Source organism: Nerophis lumbriciformis, linkage group LG37 (genome assembly GCF_033978685.3).
Source record: "Nerophis lumbriciformis linkage group LG37, RoL_Nlum_v2.1, whole genome shotgun sequence".
In the NCBI taxonomy this organism is placed as follows: Eukaryota; Metazoa; Chordata; class Actinopteri; order Syngnathiformes; family Syngnathidae; genus Nerophis; species Nerophis lumbriciformis.
In genome coordinates this window covers 14390001-14410539 of record NC_084584.2, presented here as the reverse complement: position 1 = coordinate 14410539, position 20539 = coordinate 14390001, and the positions used below count along the sequence as shown (strand labels likewise).

The 20539-nt window shown below is 39.3% G+C and overlaps 2 protein-coding genes across 3 annotated transcripts in view; both read right to left on the bottom strand.

Moving 5' to 3' along the window:
- Positions 1–862: 862 nt before the first annotated feature.
- Positions 863–16260, bottom strand: LOC133577547 (uncharacterized). The gene is made up of 6 exons (XM_061931494.1): positions 16096–16260; positions 10696–10800; positions 7616–7719; positions 7356–7527; positions 7235–7288; positions 863–1697 (listed from the first exon to the last, which is right to left on the bottom strand). The coding sequence occupies exons 1-6, from the start codon at positions 16158–16160 to the stop codon at positions 1487–1489; spliced, it is 711 nt and encodes a 236-aa protein (XP_061787478.1). The 5' UTR covers positions 16161–16260; the 3' UTR covers positions 863–1486.
- Positions 16261–16356: 96 nt separating this feature from the next.
- The window catches only part of LOC133577133 (fatty acid-binding protein, liver-like), a 13622-nt gene continuing 9439 nt past the window's right edge, over positions 16357–20539 (bottom strand). For both annotated transcript variants that reach the window (XM_061930714.1, XM_061930715.1), the window contains one exon: positions 16357–16480. In XM_061930714.1, the coding sequence (XP_061786698.1) occupies positions 16430–16480 (51 nt within the window). In that variant the 3' untranslated portion in view covers positions 16357–16429. The remainder of the gene's footprint in view (positions 16481–20539) is intronic.

Here is a 20539-nt window from a genome sequence, read left to right as displayed (position 1 = left end):
GGGGCGGGTGCTTACCTTGGCGGTTGCTTACCGTAGAAGAAGAAGCACTTCCTCTTCTACGGGGAAAAAATATGGCGGCTGTTTACCGTAGTTGCGAGACCTAAACTTTATGAAAATGAATCTTAATATTAATCCATATATAAAGCGCACCGGGTTATAAGCCGCACTGTCATCTTTTGAGTAAATTTGTGGTTTTTAGGTGCGGCTAATAGTGTGGAAAATACGGTAACTAAATAGTTACTTTTCACAGTAACGCATTACTTTTTGGTGTAAGTAACTGAGTTAGTAACTGAGTTACTTTTGAAATAAAGTAACTAGTAACTGTAACTAATTACTGGTTTTCAGTAACTAACCTAACACTGACGCTTACATAGGTCTGATGATAATGTTCCCCTTTAAGAGACTTAGAAAAGGGGTGGGATTAAATGTTTTTCCTGCTCCTTTGACATGTTGGATTTTAAAAGTGTAACCATGTGATGTACTACTTTGTTAAGCCATTAACTCGTATTTAATTAATGAAGGCCATCATGCTAACACGGTGGAATGGATGCATCTTTTTGGTCGATGGGGTGCGTCCCATTTCACGCATGGCCGGTTCAAGCTCGCCCTCGCCATTACAAAAACAAAACAAAAAAAAATCAATATGTGGGGTTTGCGTCCGCACGACGCTACGGTGCAAGTTTAATTTCTGAGTGACTAAAGGAAGAGATTGTGAAGCAGAGGTGACAAGTGGGCGTACAAAGAGTTTCTTTTGAGCGACAGTTTATTACTGAAAATAACAGCTTCTTCCTGTTGAAGCTAGATGACGAGGATAAAACATGCACTGAGAAAAAAAAAAAAAGAAGCAAAACCACTGCCGAGCTTTTTCCAAAGATGACGACAAGCTTTTAATGCAAAAGTTTACTTTGAAGGAAAATGGCAGTTTGTGGCACACTGTGGTGACACAAATCTTTAAAAATGGCAGGAAACAAAAAAAGAAGCTTTTTGGAAGATGCATCACTGGAAACATTAACGTCACGTCCTCTCCAACAAGTTACCATATTCTGTAGGTCTTAATAAAGGGGCCCTATCCTGCTCATTTTAGGGGCTTTTAAAATGATATTGGAATTCAGTGGGGCAAATTCACGAGACAAAAATGACAGGAGGCATGACAACCTCATGATATGACAGTTGCACATCATGTAGAACTGGAGTACATTTTTTTAAACATATCTAAATCGGAATAGTTGCAATTGAAGGAAAGGACCCCTTAAAAAAAAGCAAGTCCTTGAATATTTGTAAAAAATGGGAGCGGATTTCATTTTATAAAACAGATGCGTAGCACTTGTAAAGTAAATCTGTGTCGAATTAAAAAAAGATGGATGTTGGAGAAAACATCAAAAAAAATAAAAATAGAAGGACCGGCAAAAATGTTCTCCTCAAGTGTCCATTTGATGTCAGATTAACATCCAAAAGAACAAAAAGCTCAAACCTTCTCCCGTCTTTTCTAGCGTCCTCCCGACTTGCGTCCGGCCCAGGAGCGAGAGCGGGAGCGCGACCTCGACGCGGAGCGAGACCGGGAGTGTGACGGGGAGCGGGTGGGCCGGGGTTCTTCCTCTGCGTAATTTGACGCGGACGATGGCTTGGCGCCCTCATGAGGGGACTCGGATCTGGAGCCAGACCTTCCTTTGGACTCTCTATGATGTTTCTGCCTGGATCTGAACAAAAACAACTTTTAATTCAACGCAGCCAAAGTCAGATGTCGAGCATTTTTCAACAAAATACATCACTTCTTAAATAGCCTAACTGCTGTTTATTGTGGCAGATGCAAATTCCATGTTTGGTCTCTAATTATGGTAAATGGGTTATACTTTTAGCGCTTTTCTACCTTTAAAGGGGAACATTATCACCAGACCTATGTAAGCGTCAATATATACCTTGATGTTGCAGAAAAAAAGACCATATATTTTTTTAACCGATTTCCGAACTCTAAATGGGTGAATTTTGGCGAATGAAACGCCTTTCTAATCTTCCCTCTCGGAGCGATGACGTCACAACATGGCGTCACATCGGGAAGCAATCCGCCATTTTCTCAAACACCGAGTCAAATCAGCTCTGTTATTTTCCGTTTTTCAACTGTTTTCCGTACCTTGGAGACATCATGCCTCGTCGGTGTGTTGTCGGAGGGTGTAACAACACGAACAGGGACGGATTCAAGTTGCACCAGTGGCCCAAAGATGCGAAAGTGGCAAGAAATTGGACGTTTGTTCCGCACACTTTACCGACGAAAGCTATGCTACGACAGAGATGGCAAGAATGTGTGGATATCCTGCGACACTCAAAGCAGATGCATTTCCAACGATAAAGTCAAAGAAATCTGCCGCCAGACCCCCATTGAATCTGCCGGAGTGTGTGAGCAATTCAGGGACAAAGGACCTCGGTAGCATGGCAAGCAATGGCGGCAGTTTGTTCCCGCAGACGAACGAGCTAAACCCCCTATCGACCCTAGCTTCCCTGGCCTGCTGACATCAACTCCAAAACTGGACAGATCAGCTTTCAGGAAAAGAGCGCGGATGAGGGTATGTCTACAGAATATATTAATTGATGAAAATTGGGCTGTCTGCACTCTCAAAGTGCATGTTGTTGCCAAATGTATTTCATATGCTGTAAACCTAGTTCATAGTTGTTAGTTTCCTTTAATGCCAAACAAACACATACCAATCGTTGGTTAGAAGGCGATCGCCGAATTCATCCTCGCTTTCTCCCGTGTCGCTGGCTGTCGTGTCGTTTTCGTTGGTTTCGCTTGCATACGGTTCAAACCGATATGGCTCAATAGCTTCAGTTTCTTCTTCAATTTCGTTTTTGCTACCTGCCTCCACATTACAACCATCCGTTTCAATACATTCGTAATCTGTTGAATCGCTTAAGCCGCTGAAATCCGAGTCTGAATCCGAGCTAATGTCGCTATAGCTTGCTGTTCTTTCCGCCATGTTTGTTTGTGTTGGCTTCACTATGTGATGTCACAGGAAAATGGACGGGTGTTTATAACGATGGTTAAAATCAGACACTTTGAAGCTTTTTTTAGGGATGTTGCGTGATGGGTAAAATTTTGAAAAAAACTTCGAAAAATATAATAAGCCACTGGGAACTGATTTTTAATGGTTTTAACAATTCTGAAATTGTGATAATGTTCCCCTTTAAGGTACTCAAAGCGCTTTGACACTATTTCCACATTCACACACTGATGGCGGGAGCTGCCATGCAAAGCCCTAACCACGACCCACCAGGAGCAAGGGTGAAGTGTCTTGCTCAAGGACACAACGGACGTGACTAGGTTGGTAGAAGCTGGGGATCGAACCAGGAACCCTCAGATTGCTGGCACGGCCACTCTCCCAACTGCGCCACGCCGTCTCCAATTGGGGTGGAACGGGTCAGAAAAACCACAGTTCGGATTAAGGATGGGCAATATGGCTGAAAATTGTATCACGATAAGTGTTTTGGATCGGTCGATACTGATGATTATTGATGTTTATGACCCGTTAAAAATAAGGACCAGGAGAAAAATATATTGCATGAAATTTAATTTCAAATGTAACCTTCCTTTGATTATAATACTTTTGCAGAAATGAAAGGGCATGTAAAAACAAGCATGGAACACAATCAATCAATGTAAACACAATTCTAAAATCACATAGAACACTTAACCTCTTAAAATGAAGCATAAATAAGAAATATGTAATATGTGCTTAATAAAGTGTAACAAGTGTGAAAATGTAAACCTGAGAAAAACTGTTTTCTGCAGGTTTAGTGCCAGGAAGTTACAGCTGTGCTCTAAAGGGTGAGCGCGGTTAAGGTGGTGGGTATTACCGGTCTTGGTGGGAACAAGCGCCTTTCATCATTTACAGACCACATTGGTCTGACTACGGTCCCTTTAAAAAAAAAATTTTAAATCCACAAAACCGCCATACTTTTGAGGTGTCTTTTCCAGTTCTATCCACAATTTCTTCACTCTCAGCAGCACTCATTTTTATTTTCTCTTCTCACTTTATGCAAAGCATCAACTGTGAGACAAGAGGGCGCAACCGAAATTGATAGTTGATACGGTTAACCAATTGGCTGTTGGCGTGTCACTCCAACTGATCAGTGATCACTTCCTGCGTTGCTCGGTTACTAGAGTGTGTGCTTTTGTTCATGCAACCAACCTTATAATTATTGAGCGTGTTATCAAAAAAACATTTTTTTACGATACATATTGATATAGTTTTATCGCCCAGCCTTAGTTTGAATTTTATCAAAGTTTTTTGAAACGGCTTCTGTTTGGACTTGGTGTATACTTTTACGGCCCAGAATACCATATATCCCAATAATCCACCATTACCATTTATCATCTGTGGTCCTTACAATAACATCTTAATAAATAAAACTTTAAAATGTCAGCGAGGGAGAGAAGTGTGAGCTGCAGTCTTCGGCAGTGTCTTCTCCCCATCCACTTTGTTGTAGCGTGCAAGGACGGGAGTGGAAGAAGTGTCAAAAGATGGAGCTAACTGCTTTAATGACATTCAGACTTTACTTAAATCAATAACGGAGCAGCATCTCCTCATCCGTGGCTCACTAGTGCAACAACGCAGGAAATGTGTCCCGCGAAAACCGTCCGACCGGAACTCTCTAATAGCTAAAGTTCCTTGGGTGAATTATGTAACCCCACTACACCGGTAGTTTTTAGCACTTCCATAGCGAGTCTACTGATAGATATAACTTAGGACTAGGGATGTCCGATAATGGCTTTTTGCCGATATCCGATATTGTCCAACTCTTTAATTACCGATACCGATATCAACTGATACCGATATATACAGTCGTGGACTTAACACATTATTATGCCTAATTTGGACAACCAGGTATGGTGAAGATAAGATACTTTTTTTTTTAATTAATAAAATAAAATAAGATAAATAAATTAAAAACATTTTCTTGAATAAAAAAGAAAGTAAAACAATATAAAAACAGTTACATAGAAACTAGTAATTAATGAAAATTAACTGTTAAAGGTTAGTTCTATTAGTGGACCAGCAGCACGCACAATCATGTGTGCTTACGGACTGTATCCCTTGCAGACTGTATTGATATATATTGATATATAATGTAGGAACCAGAATATTAATAATAGAAAGAAACAACCCTTTTGTGTGAATGGGGGAGGGAGGTTTTTTGGGTTGGTGCACTAATTGTAAGTGTATCTTGTGTTTTTATGTTGATTTAATTAAAAAAAACAACAACAACCCGATACCGATAATTTCCGATATTACATTTTAGCAGGCCGATATTATCGGACATCTCTACTTAGGACTTTACGCTACTTTGTATTAGAAATGGCAACAGTGGAGGATGAATGTCCCATAACAAGAAGATAGAGAAAAAGAAGAAGTTTATCGACTACGGTGTCGACTCGGACTACAATGGCGGAAAAACGCAAATTTTCAGGACTTATGCAGATCCTAAATACACATCAGCATGTACCAGAAGGTAAAAAAAAGGTTGGTTTTGCATAGTATTGCGAAACAAAACGCCAGATAATGTGTGCTATTAGGTGCCATTTTGCGGTCCTTATACACACATATGTTGAAGCACAGTACATCGGACTATAGTAGCCTTAATGCGCCGACAAGCCATCAAGTGGTGCGGCTTCATACCTTACCAAAGTCGTACTAAAACATTTTGACATATTTTTGAGCGCCGTTTGCAATGTTCCATATTCTCAATGAAACATTTAAAGTTTTGGTATTGTTTACTGGACTCAATCCTGCAGTCTACACATGTCTCTTTTGTGTGACTGCCATCTACTGTCACACTTATCATTACACTATGTACCAAATTAAAATAGCTTTGAGGTCGGTAAGCACAACCTGAATAATTCCGTACATTAGGCGCACCGTTGTATTTTGAGAAAATTAAAGGATTTTAAGTAGAGATGTCCGATAATATCGGGCTGCCGATATATGCTTTAAAATGTAATATCGGAAATTATCCGTATCGGTTTCAAAAAGTAAAATTTACGACTTTTTAAAACGTTGCTGTACGTACTGGTACACGGACGTAGAGAGAAGTACAGAGCGCCAATAAACCTTAAAGGCACTGCCTTGGCGTGCCGGTCCAATCACATAATACCTACGGCTTTTCACACACACACAAGTGAATGCCAAGCATACTTGGTCAACAGCCATACAGGTCACACTGTATAAACAACTTTAACACTGTTACAAATATGCGCCACACTGAACCCACACCAAACAAGAATGACAAACACATTTCGGGAGAACAGCCGCACAACAAAACAAATACCCAGAACTTGCAGCACTAACTCTTCCGGGACGCTACAATATACACCCCTCGCTACCACCCCGCCAACCTCAACCACGCCCACCTCAAACCTCGTCATGCTCTCTCAAGGAAAGGATGTCCCAAATTCCAAGCTGCTGTTTTGAGGCATGTTAAAAAAAATAATATGGCAGTGCCATGTTGGCATTTTTTTTCCATAACTTGAGTTGATTTATTTTGGAAAACCTTGTTACATTGTTTAATGCATCCAGCAGGGCATCACAACAAAATTAGGCATAATAACGTGTTAATTCCACGACTGTATATATCGGTATCGGTTGATATCGGAATCGGTAATTAAGAGTTGGACAATATCGGATATCGGCAAAAAAGCCATTATCGGAAATCTCTCATTTTAAGTGCGCCATGTAGTCCGAAAAATACAGTACATTGATTTTTTAAAAACATTTATTATATTCACACATTTGTTTTTATACACATTTATTGTATTTTTCTCCTGGTCCATATTTTCCGTAATAATAAATAAAATCAATATTGACTAGTATAAAAAGCTCATATTGTGATACAGTTTTCAGCCATATCGCCCAGCCCTACCTTGAACGCACCATTAACAATACATGCAAACGTGCGCCACAATGTAAATTAGCCCAAATAATGGAACATTAATTCTCCTTTTGCCCGCCACGTTTGTCATCTTGTTATAAAAAAAAAAGTAAGGATGGTTCAGTATCACAACGATTTTGAGGGGGACAAGTCCGCACTGTTCACTAGTGTCATCTGCACTGACGATCCAAACAACACACTGAAACAGTGTCGACACTTTTTTCATCAACCGTCCCAACCCCTTTACTATAACCATGTCACCTAGACGGCAACTATAGTAAAACCTTAATGGAGCATTCAGACAAAAAAAACCTACCTTTCCTCATCCCGGCTCCTGCTTCCTCCTCGTCCATACTGGCGTCCACGAGATCTGTGGAGGCACCGTTTTCCCCCCATCAGACATCAACTCAAATTGAAAAGTTTGCGTTCCAACGTACTCTCGAGGGCTCTCAGAGCGTCTGCGGCGGCGGTCATAGGACGGGCTGCGCGACCTGTACCGCTCGTAGCTGCGGCTGCGTGAGCGTCTGCGCCGGTTGTCGCGCTCGTAGTCGTCATAGCGGGACGACCTCCCTGGGGAGTCCCTTTCCTTAGTTTTCATCTGATTGGGCGCTAGCGGTTCAAAACAATAGATAAGAAAACATTTTGAAAAAGGGCGAGGCTGTCGGGCCACGTCAAAGACTTAACAATGAGCACTCACTCTTTCGATCCCCCTGGGCAAACTGGATCTCGATCTGGCGGCCGCACACCCACTTCCTGTCCAAGCTGTGAAGAGCATCCTCTGCGTCGCGCACGTCCTCAAACGTGCTGAGTGGTTAAGGGTTTTGCGCTCACTCATTTTGGGCAAGGACACAAGTTGGCATTCTGGTTCTCATTAACAACAGGTACATGTTCTGTTTTCATGCATGAAGACTCGGTTTAGTTGAGAACTTGAGCCTCAAATTGTGCGACCTAATACATTAGCTTAAGATCTTCTCAAAGGACAATACTATAGAAACTGTTTATACTTTAGGGTACCCTGTGAATGGTAAATGGGTTGTACTTGTATAGCGCTTTTCTACCTTTTTTTAAGGAACTCAAAGCGCTTTGACACTATTTCCACATTCACACACTGATGGCGGGAGCTGCCATGCACGGCGCTAACCAGGCAAATCAGGAGCAAGGGTGAAGTGTCTTGCTCAAGGACACAACGGACGTGACTAGGATGGTAGAAGGTGGTGATTGAACCAGTAACCCTCAGATTGCTGGCACGGCCACACTCCCAACTTCGCCAAGCCGTCCCCCTGTGTAGGGCTTATATAACAGTATAAATTTACTATCCAAGAAAGGAAGGACAGAAACGGAGGAGAGAATTTAGGGCTGGGTGATACAACAATATCAATGTATTTTCGTGATAGACATGTAATCAATGGCAATAAAAAAAAAAAAGTCTTCTTTGTCGGAAGAAACCGGAAGTTGCCAAGCAAGGTTGGTTGCGCGATAAAAGGCACTGATAACCGAGCAACGCAGGAAGTGGCACCCTAACAGCCAGGTAACAGTATCAACTATCAAGATTTGTTGCGCCATCTTGTTGTCTCACGGTTGATTATTTGCGTGAGTGAGAAGAGAAAGTAAAACATTTGTGCTGCAGAGATCAAATAAATACTGTGGATAAGACAGGAAAAGTCACATGGTCAATATGGCATTCTTTTGTTGTTTTTTTTAATAAACGGACCACAGTCAGACTCCAGTCAAATGTGGTCTGTAAATATGCAAGGCGCTCATCTCCACCAAGACCGGTAATGCCACACCACCCTAGCTGCGCTCACTTTTTAGAGCACAGCCGTAACTTCCTCGCGTTAAACTTGCCGAAAATAGTTTTTCCAGGTTTCTCCATTTACATTTTCACACTTTGCACTATAGTGCTTGAAAGTCCGCATGTCAACATCTCCGTTCGGTTCCACACCAACAAAATGCCGAAGCAACCATTCCCACATCAACACCGTATGAAAAAAATAGTCAACAACAGAAGGAGATAACGTCCGCAGGAACCTACCACATAGTGAAGGACATACACTATTTGATTTCCTATTATGCAGCTATTTTTTATTTGACGGTTATTGAAATATCTTGTGTGACATCATGCACAAAAGTGCACTTTATTTGTTTTAAACTATTGTAGTGGCACTTTGAACAAAAAGTGCACTTTAATTTAGTGTTGTTTTGATATGTCATCTTAGTGACATCATGCACAAAAGTGCACTCATAGCTTGTTTTAAAATGTCTCTGACAATCATGCACTTTCTTTTTTGGAAATGACATGAATGTTTGTGCTACTGCTTAATAACTGTTTAATAAATACACTTTTAGTTGTGATTTCCCTCTCTGCATGAAAGTTTAAAATGAGCATATATTAATGCAGTATGAACAAGAATGTTTTAATGTAGACACATAGAATCATCATACTGCTGTGATTATATGCATCAAGTGTTCATTCAAGGCTAAGGCAAAATATCGAGATATATATCGTGTATCGTGACATGGCCTAAAACTATTGAGATATTAATAAAAAGGCCATATCGCCCAGCCCTACTTTGCACTATTTTCTTACTCTTTAAGCATTTCTTACATATTCCTTATTTTTGCTTAATTTTAGAAGGTTATTGTTAAATGTTCAATGGGATTTTACAATTTTGTTTACATCGAGTGTTTTCCATGCTTGTGTTGACATTTCCTTTCTTAATATCAGAGGAACGTTACAATGCAAATAAAAAAAATACATTATATATATATATTTTTCTCTTGGTCCTTCATTTTTAAAGATCATAAATATGATCAATAATTAACGATATCGACCGATATATAACACTTACATTGTGATTAAGTTTTCAGCCATATCGCCCAGCCCTAAACAGAAGCACGTCCACCAGCGATGTCATCATAGAGTGGAAGAGGATTCCAGTCATAACATGTGCACGTGTGCTAGATAACAATAATGCTCACACTATTTGAACATGTTCCCTGTGTTGCAGATATGTACCCAATAATGGCTGTGTTTTGACTGTAAATCTTTGCTTGTATGCAAGCTGTACATTGACTTCTCCAAAGTGTACCAGGGTCTGCTTTCGATAGTATTGTCCCCTGACAAGTTGCTGAAATGTGAGGGCTGTACACACTTTCGTGTCATATGATACAACAGGGAGTGAGGAAATAAAGGTTTTTAAAGACATACAATAATTATTTGTCAAGGGAATCAGGACTATGAAGAACAAAATCAAATACAAGAATGGCTGATTGAACTCAAATAGGCTGATTTTGTCAAATTTGTCGTGGGAGGATACACAAATTATTCAGACTTGTTACCTTGCTTGACTTCATCTTGACCTTTACACTCTTTAATCGACTCCCACAGAGATCGACTTGAGGTTTCCCGCTTGACTCTTTGCTTTAAAACTTTTCTTTGCTTTTGATCTTTTCTTTGCCGCCACGGCCGAGCTTTGTCTCCGTCCCCTTTTTCCTCTTCATGCTTTACTCTCTCCCAAACCTTTTTCCCCTCCCTCTGTTCCTGCAGGTCTGTGCGCCTGGTCTTTACTGCTACGCTACACGGGTCTTTGTTACTCTTTTTGGCCGGTTTCCACAACGGGAGGCTTTAACATTTTCTGAAGCGATAACAGAGAAATGATATGAACGTTAGATAGTCAAGCAGATTAAGGTGCAGGAAAACATCACACATCGTCTATGCTGCGGGGAAACAATGCAACTTGTTAGCAATGAGCAGAGAAACTTTTTGGGAAAGGATATTGAATGTATGCAAATCCTCTTGGTTGACGTGTATAGAAGTCAAGTGGGATGTAGACATCTATTACCGGCCCATAGCGGCCAAATTCACGGCGCAAATCCTCAGGCCTGAACACCGTAAATACAAGTATAACTCAACTGGGCATCAGGGTGCAAACCTTCCTGCTAAGTGAATGAGCTTTAAAGGGCAGTTCACCATCCAAAAGGCACTTGTCCTTAACTGGATGCTTTCTGGTCACCTTTTTCAGGCAAAATTGGCTTAATTATACAGGTAAATTTGTGTTTTTATAACGAAAACTTTGACACGGAATTTACGCAAGTCAATTTTTTTATCATCAAATTACCCTGACAGTTTCATTGATTTTTGAGCAAAATGTGTATATATAAAAATTAAGTTTAATAAAATAGTGTGTAAAATTTCAGTGCAGAAACATTTGTTGAATAAAATATTTTAGTTAATATTGAAGTTATCAGTCCTGCCTCACAACCAGCAAATGAGGTGCTTCAGTCTTAACTTACCACAGTGATTCTCAATCAAAGTTAATGTTTTTCTAAATCTATGTGTCAAGTAGAGGTGGGGATCTTTGGGCACCTAGAAACAATTAAAGTAATTCCTAATGCATTTATTAAATTAATCAGGGTTCCCTCTACATGTAAATGATAGTGCCGCAACACCATGGCAAGATTACTGCCGCCACACTTTCAAAATAAGTTTTTTGTATTGAAATCAAATCAACTTTATTTGTATGACATTTTTTAACCATGAAAACCAATTACAGTGATATATTGTATGAATGGATATACCATATGTAGTCTATTATTTACGTACTAGTTTGAAAAACAGCTCAAATATAATAAAAACGTTCATCATTGCTTTATTTTGAAAATTACATCTAATTTGTTGGTCAGAAGTGCGGGATGTTTTTTTTTGGTCATAAAAAAATACAATCATGTGTGCTTACGGACTGTATCCCTGCAGACTGTATTGATCTATATTGATATATAATGTAGGAACCAGAAATATTAATAACAGAAAGAAACAACCCTTTTGTGTAAATGAGTGTGAATGGGGGAGGTTTTTTTTTTGGGTTGGTGCACTAATTGTAAGTGCATCTTGTGTTTTTTATGTTGATTTAATAAAAATAAAAATAATTTTTTTCTTTCTTTTTTTTTCTTCTGCGGCCCGGTATCAATCGATCCACGGACCGTTACCGGGCCGTGGCCCGGTGGTTGGGGACCACTGCTAAATGTTATAGTTATTTGAATGACTCTTACCATAATATGTTAATTTAACATACCAGGCACGTTCTCAGTTGGTTATTTATGCGTCATATAACGTACACTTATTCAGCCTGTTCTCTATTCTTTATTTATTTTAAATTGCCTTTCAAATGTCTATTCTTGGTGTTGGGTTTTATCAAATAAATTTCCCCCAAAAATGCGACTTATATGTTTTTTTCCTTCTTTATTATGCATTTTCGGCTGGTGCGACTTATACTCCGGAGCAACTTATACTCCGAAAAATACGGTATTCTAAATTATAATATTTCCCAATTGCAATGCATCTAAAAATCAATTATTCCCCCACCTCTCGTGTCGAGATAGTTCTTTACTTACACTTAACTTGCAATTACCCCATTTCCTCTCACGCCCCCTTTCCCTGCCCCAGGAGCACTGCATTAAACGGGCAGCTGGATTTTTGCACCAACATTCTTTCTCCGCCTTCCCTGAAGTAATGTTTATTTATCTATCTCTATGTGCCAAGATATACGCTATTAGACTAATGCATCGTACCCCGCACCCCAGGAGGGCTGGCCCCAAATTTCAGAGGGGCTGGTTTACTGGAAGTGGGTCTTGAGTTTTGAGGAAAATATTTCTGCAGTAACTGAATTATTTTTCTGTATTTATTATTTTTAAACATGTATACACAAAATTTTGAAACAATGCATTTTAACAAAAAAATATTTTGATTCAATTTATTTATCAGAATAATTTGATGTAAAAAAAAAAGCAGTTCACAAAATTTAAATACCAACAATTCAGTTCAAACACATATTTGGTAATTAACACAGAAATTAGCCTCCATAGTTAATACCGGTAGTTTTAATGCCAATTTCAAAGTGGGTTTAAGTGAACTGCCTATTTTTTGAGACTCAAATGAGTTAAAAATAAGTAATTTCAACAGCACTCAGTGATTATAAGTGGAAAATAAAGCATTATGTACACAACACAATAACACCAACATCGATTGTTTGCTATTCTTAATATATCTGCAGCTTTGTAATTAACGACCCAATCAGATTGTGACGAATCTGCGATTGAAAAACAACGTGGTTAAAAATGTGGGTCTTGAGCTTTGAGGAAAATATTTCTGCATTAACTTTTTTTTACACTGAATTTTTCTGCATGTATTATTTTTAAACATGTACATGCAAAATTTTGAAACAACGTATTTTAACCTAAAAACTTTTTTTTCTAAACTGAATTTTTCTGCATTTATTATTTTTAAACATGTACACGCAAAATTTTGAAACAATGTATTTTAACAAAAACATATTTTAATTCAATGAATTTATCAGAATTTGATGTAAAAAATCAGTTCACAAAATTAAAATACAATAAATTCAGCGTAAACAAATATTTGGTAAATAAGACACAAATTAGCCTCCATAGTTAATAGTTTTAATGCCAATTTCAATGTGGGTTTAGGTGAACTGCCTAATTTTTGAGACTCAAACGAGTTCAAAATAAGTAATTTCAACAGCACTCAGTGATTATAAGTGGAAAATAAAGCATTATGTACACAACACAATAACACCAACTTTGATTGTTTGCTATTTGTAATATATGTGCAGTTTTGTAATTAACGACCTAATCAGATTGTGACGAATCTGCGATTGAAAAACAACGTGGTTAAAAAAGTGGGTCTTGAGCTTTGAGGAAAATATTTCTGCATTAACTTTTTTTTTTTACACTGAATTTTTCTGCATGTATTATTTTTAAACACGTATATGCAAAATTTTGAAACAATGTATTTTAACAAAAATTTTTTTTTCTAAACTGAATTTTTTTGCATTTATTATTTTTAAACATGTATACACAATATTTTGAAACAATGTATTTTAACAAAAAATTTTTTAAATTAAATTAATTTATCATAATAATTTGATGTAAAAAAATTAGTTTACAAAATTAAAATACAATAAATTCAGCCTAAACAAATATTTGGTAATTAAGACACAAATTAGCCTCCATAGTTAATAGTTTTAATGCCAATTTCAATGTGGGTTTAGGTGAACTGCCTCTTTTTTGAGACTCAAATGAGTTAAAAATAAGTAACTTCAACAGCATTTAGTGATTATAAGTGGAAAATAAAGCATTATGTACACAACAAAATAACACCAACACTGATTGTTTGCTATACTTAATGTATGTGTAGCTTTGTAATTAACGACCCAATCAGATTGTGATGAATCTGTGATTGAAAAACGTGGTTAAAAAAAGTGGGTCTTAAGTAGGGCTGCAACTAACAAGCAATTTGATAATCGATTAATCTGTCAATCATTACTTCGATTAATCGATTAATAATTGGATAAAAGAGACAAACTACATTTCAAATCTTTCCAGTATTTTATTGGGAAAAACCAGCATACTGGCACCATACTTATTTTAATTATTGTTTCTCAGTTGTTTGTAAATGTTGCAGTTTATAAATAAAGGTTTATAAAAAAATAAAAATAAAAAGTAGCCTCTGCGCATGCGCATAACTCCAACGATTCGATGACTAAATTAATCGCAAACTATTTTTTATAATCGATTAGTTGTTGCAGCACTGGCATTGAGCTTTGAGTTAAATATTTCTGCATTAACTTATTTTTTTTACACTGAATTTTTCTGCATTTATTATTTTAAAAACATGTATACACAACATTTTGAAACAATGTATTTTAACAAAAAAAACTATTTTAATTCAATGAATTTATCAGAACAATTTGACGTAAAAAAAACAGTTCACAAAATTAAAATACAATAAATTCAGCCCAAACAAATATTTGGTAATCAAGACACAAATTAGCCTCCATAGTTAATAGTTTTAATGCCAATTTCAATGTGGGTTTCGGTGAACTGCCACTTTTTTGAGACTCGAATGAGTTAAAAATAAGTAACTTAACAGCATTTAGTGATTATAAGTGGAAAATAAAGCATTATGTACACAACAAAATAACACCAACACTGATTGTTTGCTATACTTAATGTATGAGTAGCTTTGTAATTAACGACCCAATCAACGAATCTGCAATTGAAAAACGTGGTTAAAAAAGTGGGTCTTGAGTAGGGCTGCAACTAACAACTAATTTGATAATCGATTAATCTGTCGATTAATAATCGGATAAAAGAGACAAACTACATTTCTATCCTTTCCAGTATTTTATTGGAAAAAACAGCATACTGGCACCATACTTATTTTGATTATTGTTTCTCAATTGTTTGTAAATGTTACAGTTTATAAATAAAGGTTTATAAAAAAATAAAAATAAAAATTAGCCTCTGCGCATGCGCATAGATCCAATGATTCGATGACTAAATTAATCGCCAACTATTTTTATAATCGATTAGTTGTTGCAGCCCTAGTCTTGAGCTTTGAGTTAAACATTTCTGCATTAACTTTTTTTTTTTTACACTGAATTTTTCTGCATTTATTATTTTAAAAACATGTATACACATCATTTTGAAACAATGTATTTTAACAAAAAAAACTATTTTAATTCAATGAATTTATCAGAATAATTTGATGTAAAAAAATCAGTTCACAAAATTAAAATACAATAAATTCAGCCCAAACAAATATTTGGTAATTAAGACACAAATTAGCCTCCATAGTTAATAGTTTTAATGCCAATTTCAATGTGGGTTTAGGTGAACTGCCTCTTTTTTGAGACTCAAATTAATTAAAATAAGTAACTTCAACAGCACTCAGTGATTATAAGTGGAAAATAAAGCATTATGTACACAACAAAATAACACCAACACTGATTGTTTGCTATTCTTAATGTATGTGTAGCTTTGTAATTAACGACCCAATCAGATTGTGACGAATCTGCGATTGAAAAACAACGTGGTTAAAAAAAAATGTTTGAACCTCCGACTGGAGTCGATAAACACAATCGTTGTCGCTTGTAATTCAAAACGCTCTACAAAATCAAATACTGTTCTCTAATATTAAAGGCAAAAAATATGACTTTGAACAGTATCAGTTAAGTGTGTATAATTCAACAGATTCGTCACATTCTGAGCGTTGAGGCCGACGTGATACTGGGCCTGTGCTAGCGAGCTAGGCTAACTTAGCTAGCAGGCGTAAACTTTTTGGTCGAGCTGCGATCAATGCGCCGAATGCAGACTCACCTGGACTCTTCAGAGATGTTTCTGACAAACAAAGACGTATTTGGAGGCCGCATGTATCTAGCCATGAAGTTTCACTTTGTTAATAGCGGTAGGCTTTGTGGGGAGGCGCGGCAAAAGTGTGCAGTCGCTTCACGCGAATTGATGAGATGGCGCTCTTCTTCGCTGCTGCGAGTCACGCGGCCGCACGGCGCCCCCTACAGTGTGCGGCCGGTATTACACAAACACGGACGACCGCTGAGTGAAATCAAAACCAGAAAGTGCTTATTTGTTTGATTATTCATCTTTATTATTATATTTATGATGCTTTATCCTTGTTGGTAGCTGACCGAACATTTTACACTCTTCTGCTTCTGCTGATGAGAATGGCAGAGCCAGCTGTGACTGTCTGGGGGTGGGAAAAAAAGAAGTTACTTTTTCAGTTTTTGGGCCAAACTTTCATTTTTACAGAGGGGGTATTCCAGGTGGGAGGTTCAACAAACTCTGAGTTTAAACCTAAAGTATGAGTTGACTACCCCTAAAATGAAAAACTTTTTTTCCCCAGTAACAAAAGTCAAAGTAAAATAGACTTAGACAAACTTTAATGATCCACAAGGGAAATTGTTCAACATCAGTTACAATGATGGAAAGTGTAAGGATGGAAAGAACAATGCAGGTATAAATAGACTAAATACAGCGATATAAAATGTAACATATATACGAATATATACATAATGTGTACAGTATATTATATATACAGATATATTATATTATGTCTATAACATATATACAATATATACCAATGACCATGTATAAATAATATTGCCCTATGAGTTTTTTTCCCTTGGCCCAGGCTTAGACTGAATTTTTTTTTCTCAGCCCCCCCCAGCGTTTACCTGTTTCTCACCTTTTTTGAAAGGGGCGCCAAAAGTTTGCAGACCCGTCAGCGATCCTGTTCTGTCTTCCTGTAATGTTTGTCAGCTCTTGAATGGGATTGTGCTAAAAAATCTTAAATTCCCTTCAGGGATTAGTAAAGTATTTCTGATTCTGATTCTAAAGTTAAGTTAAAGTTAAAGTACCAATGATTGTCACACACACACACACTAGGTTTGGCGAAATTATTCTCTGCATTTCACCCATCACCCTTGATCACCCCCTGGGAGGTGAGGGGAGCAGTGAGCAGCAGCACAATGACACAATGAGTTGCAATACGGTTTTAAGCGCACAACGATATTAAAGTGTCTATAAAGTAACTCGCACTTTGTATTGACGCACACTGACAATTAAACAATTGACATATAAGTTCACCGTGACTTTCAGAGCTTGCTGATGTGTTCAATGCCCCCCTCCAGTGTCGTAAAAATGAACTACACTCAAGCAACCCAATGACACAAAAAGAAAACAAGCGTCTTTAGTACACGTGGACTCGGTTGCACACTCTCGTACAGAAATGAGCGGTATGCTGTTAAAACGAGAGGGCTATTACTTATAAAATGCGTTAAGTTTAGAGCATATAGTTGCAATTTTTTGTAATGAACTATACAATTGCAACTGTGGAGTTACAGCATTTAGTCATACTTGCCAACCCTCTCGGATTTTCCGGGAGACTCCCGAAATTCAGCGCCTCTCCCGAAAACCTCCCGGGACAAATTTTCGCCCGAAAATCTCCCGAAATTCAGGCGGACTCAGGTCCGCCTGAATTTCGGTGTAACCCACAATATAAACAGCGTACCTGCCCAATCACGTTATAACTGTAGAATGATCGAGGGCGAGTTCTTGGTTTCTTATGTGGGTTTATTGTTCGGCAGTTTCATTAACGTCCTCCCTGTGCGGTAACAACACACAACAACAGCAGTCACGTTTTTGTCTACCGTAAAGCAGTTCGTCTGCCGTAAACAGCAATGTTGTGACACTCTTAAACAGGACAATACTGCCATCTAGTGCATTTGATGAAAGCACTTTTGTGCGTGCCACACAGCAATGCATCATCAGAGAGGGTGTTCAGCATGGTTTGAAAAATAGTGACAGAGAATAGAACAAGGATGGACAATTCAACCCTTAACTCAACAATGAGTAGATGAGTGTTATGTGTGTGTATATGTGTAAATAAATGAACACTGAAATTCAAGTATTTATTTTATATATATATATACACACACATATATACTTTGCTTGCTTGCTTAGGCGGTCCATCGTAGTCGAAGATGACGTAGCTTCCATTTTGTTGCTCTGGTCGGTGGCTATCGTTGCTGGCGACGATGCCACTCCATATGACTATGAAGTCCGATCCTGGAACCACACGTCCTGCCACAGTGGGGACATGTCAGGCCTGGATCAGGGGGCTGGGATGGTTCTGGAACTGCAGGGTGGTGTCTTCGCCTCCGTTGATCCCTCCGGTGTTGGTTCCGACACTCCTCCAGATACATGACCCCGTCATGGCACAGCAAACGCCACAGCGATCGATTGGCTGCAGCTGTCTCAAGTTCGTGGGGTTTGATGTTGCACCTCTTCAATATCCCTTTCAGTTGGTCTTTGTACCTCAGCTTTTGTCCTCCGGGCTTTCTGCTGGCTGAAAGGAGCTGACCATAAAGCATCTGACGAGGCAATCGGTGTCCTGGCATCCGGATGGTGTGACCAACCCACCGGAGTTGTCGCTTTGCCAGGGTGGCCTCTATGCTTATGGACTCAGTGCGCTGCAAGATGTCCGTATGAGGAACTCGGTCCTGCCATGTGATGCCAAGAATGCGTTGGAGACATCTGATGTTAAATGCATCAAGGCAGCGGATGTGTCTGCGGTATATTGTCCAGGCTTCTGACCCATACAGCAGAGTTGAAACACACACCGCCCTGTAGACTGACACTTTCGTTGATATTCGAAGGTGATTGTTTTCAAACACCCGGGAGCGCAGTCTTCCAAAGGCAGAGGAGGCTGAGTTGATACGAGCCTGGATGTCATCATCAATCTGGCATGTTGGGGTCAGAATACTGCCGAGGTAGCAAAACTGCTCAACGAGCTTGAGGGGTGTGCCGCTGATGGTAAAGACAGGGGGTGTAGGGGATGGGGACCTCTCCTGGATGAGAACCTCTGTTTTCTGAATGTTGATCACCAGACCTAGTGAGCGGTAGACTGATGACATGGTGTCTAGTGCATGCTGCATGGCATCAGGAGTGTGAGCGAGGAGTGCGCAGTCGTCTGCATATTGCAGCTCCTGGATGTTGGTGCCTGCCATCTTCGTCTTTGCCTGTAGGCGCCGGATGTTGAATAGGCTCCCATCCAGGCGAAACTCGATGGAGACACCACTATCCTTCGTGATGGACTGCCGGAATAGGAGTGTGGCTGCTGCCAGGAAAAGATTGAAGATCGCTGGGGCCAGTACACACCCCTGCTTCACCCCTACTTCCACGGGGAAAGAGGAGGACTGCTCACTGCCTACAAGTACACAGGCCTGCATACCATCATGAAACTGTTTTAGTATGTTGAGAAACTTGGGGGGGACACCAAATTTCTTGAGGATGCTCCAGAGCAAATCACGGTCAACTGTGTCAAAGGCCTTGGTGAGGTCAATAAAGGTAATGTAGAGGTCCTTGTTTTGTTCCCTGCATTTCTCCTGGATTTGACGGGCAGCGAAGATCATGTCTAGTGTACTTCGGTTCTTTCTGAAGCCACACTGTGTCTCTGGGAGGATGCCCTCTGTTAGAAATGTAAGGCGAGAAAGCATAATCTTTGCAAGTACCTTGCCGGCCACTGAGAGAAGGGAGATGCCACGAGATGATTTATCACCTTTCCTCTTGTAGATGGTGACGATGTTGCTGTCTTTCCATTCTTGAGGCAGGACCTCCCTGTGCCAGATGGCTAGTATGAAGTGAAACAGCTTCCGCTTCAGTAGATAGCCTCCCTTCTTTAGGATCTCAGCCGGAATTCCATCAGGGCCAGGGCTCTTGTTGTTTTTGAGGCTCCTGATTGTAGTAAGAACCTCACTGAACATGGGAGGGTCATCAAGGAAGGGAGAAAGCGGGAGATCTGGGAGTGCATTGAGCACTAATGGATCAGAGGGGTTTATTTTATTGAGCAGTGAGTCGAAGTGCTCAGCCCAACGCTCAAGAATTTGTTGTTTATCCTTGAATAACACGTGTCCGTCTGCGGATCTTACTGGAGCGATGCTTCGCTTTTGTGGGCCATAGATGGATTTTGCAGCAGCGTAGAATGCGTAGGTATTATTAGCATCTGCATATCCCTGGATCTCCTGGGCTTTTTTGAGCCACCACTCATTTTCCATGAGCCGCAGTTGTTTCTGTGTCTCAGCTCTGGTTGTTTTATAATGGTGGAGGAGTGATGGAGAGTGAGGGTTGGAGAGCAGGGCAGCATGGGCTTTGCGCTTGGCGTCCAGCAGCTCCTGTATTTCTACCGAGCTGTTGTCGAACCAGTCTTGATGGTGCTTCTGAGTAAAGCCGATGGTTTCAGAGGCAG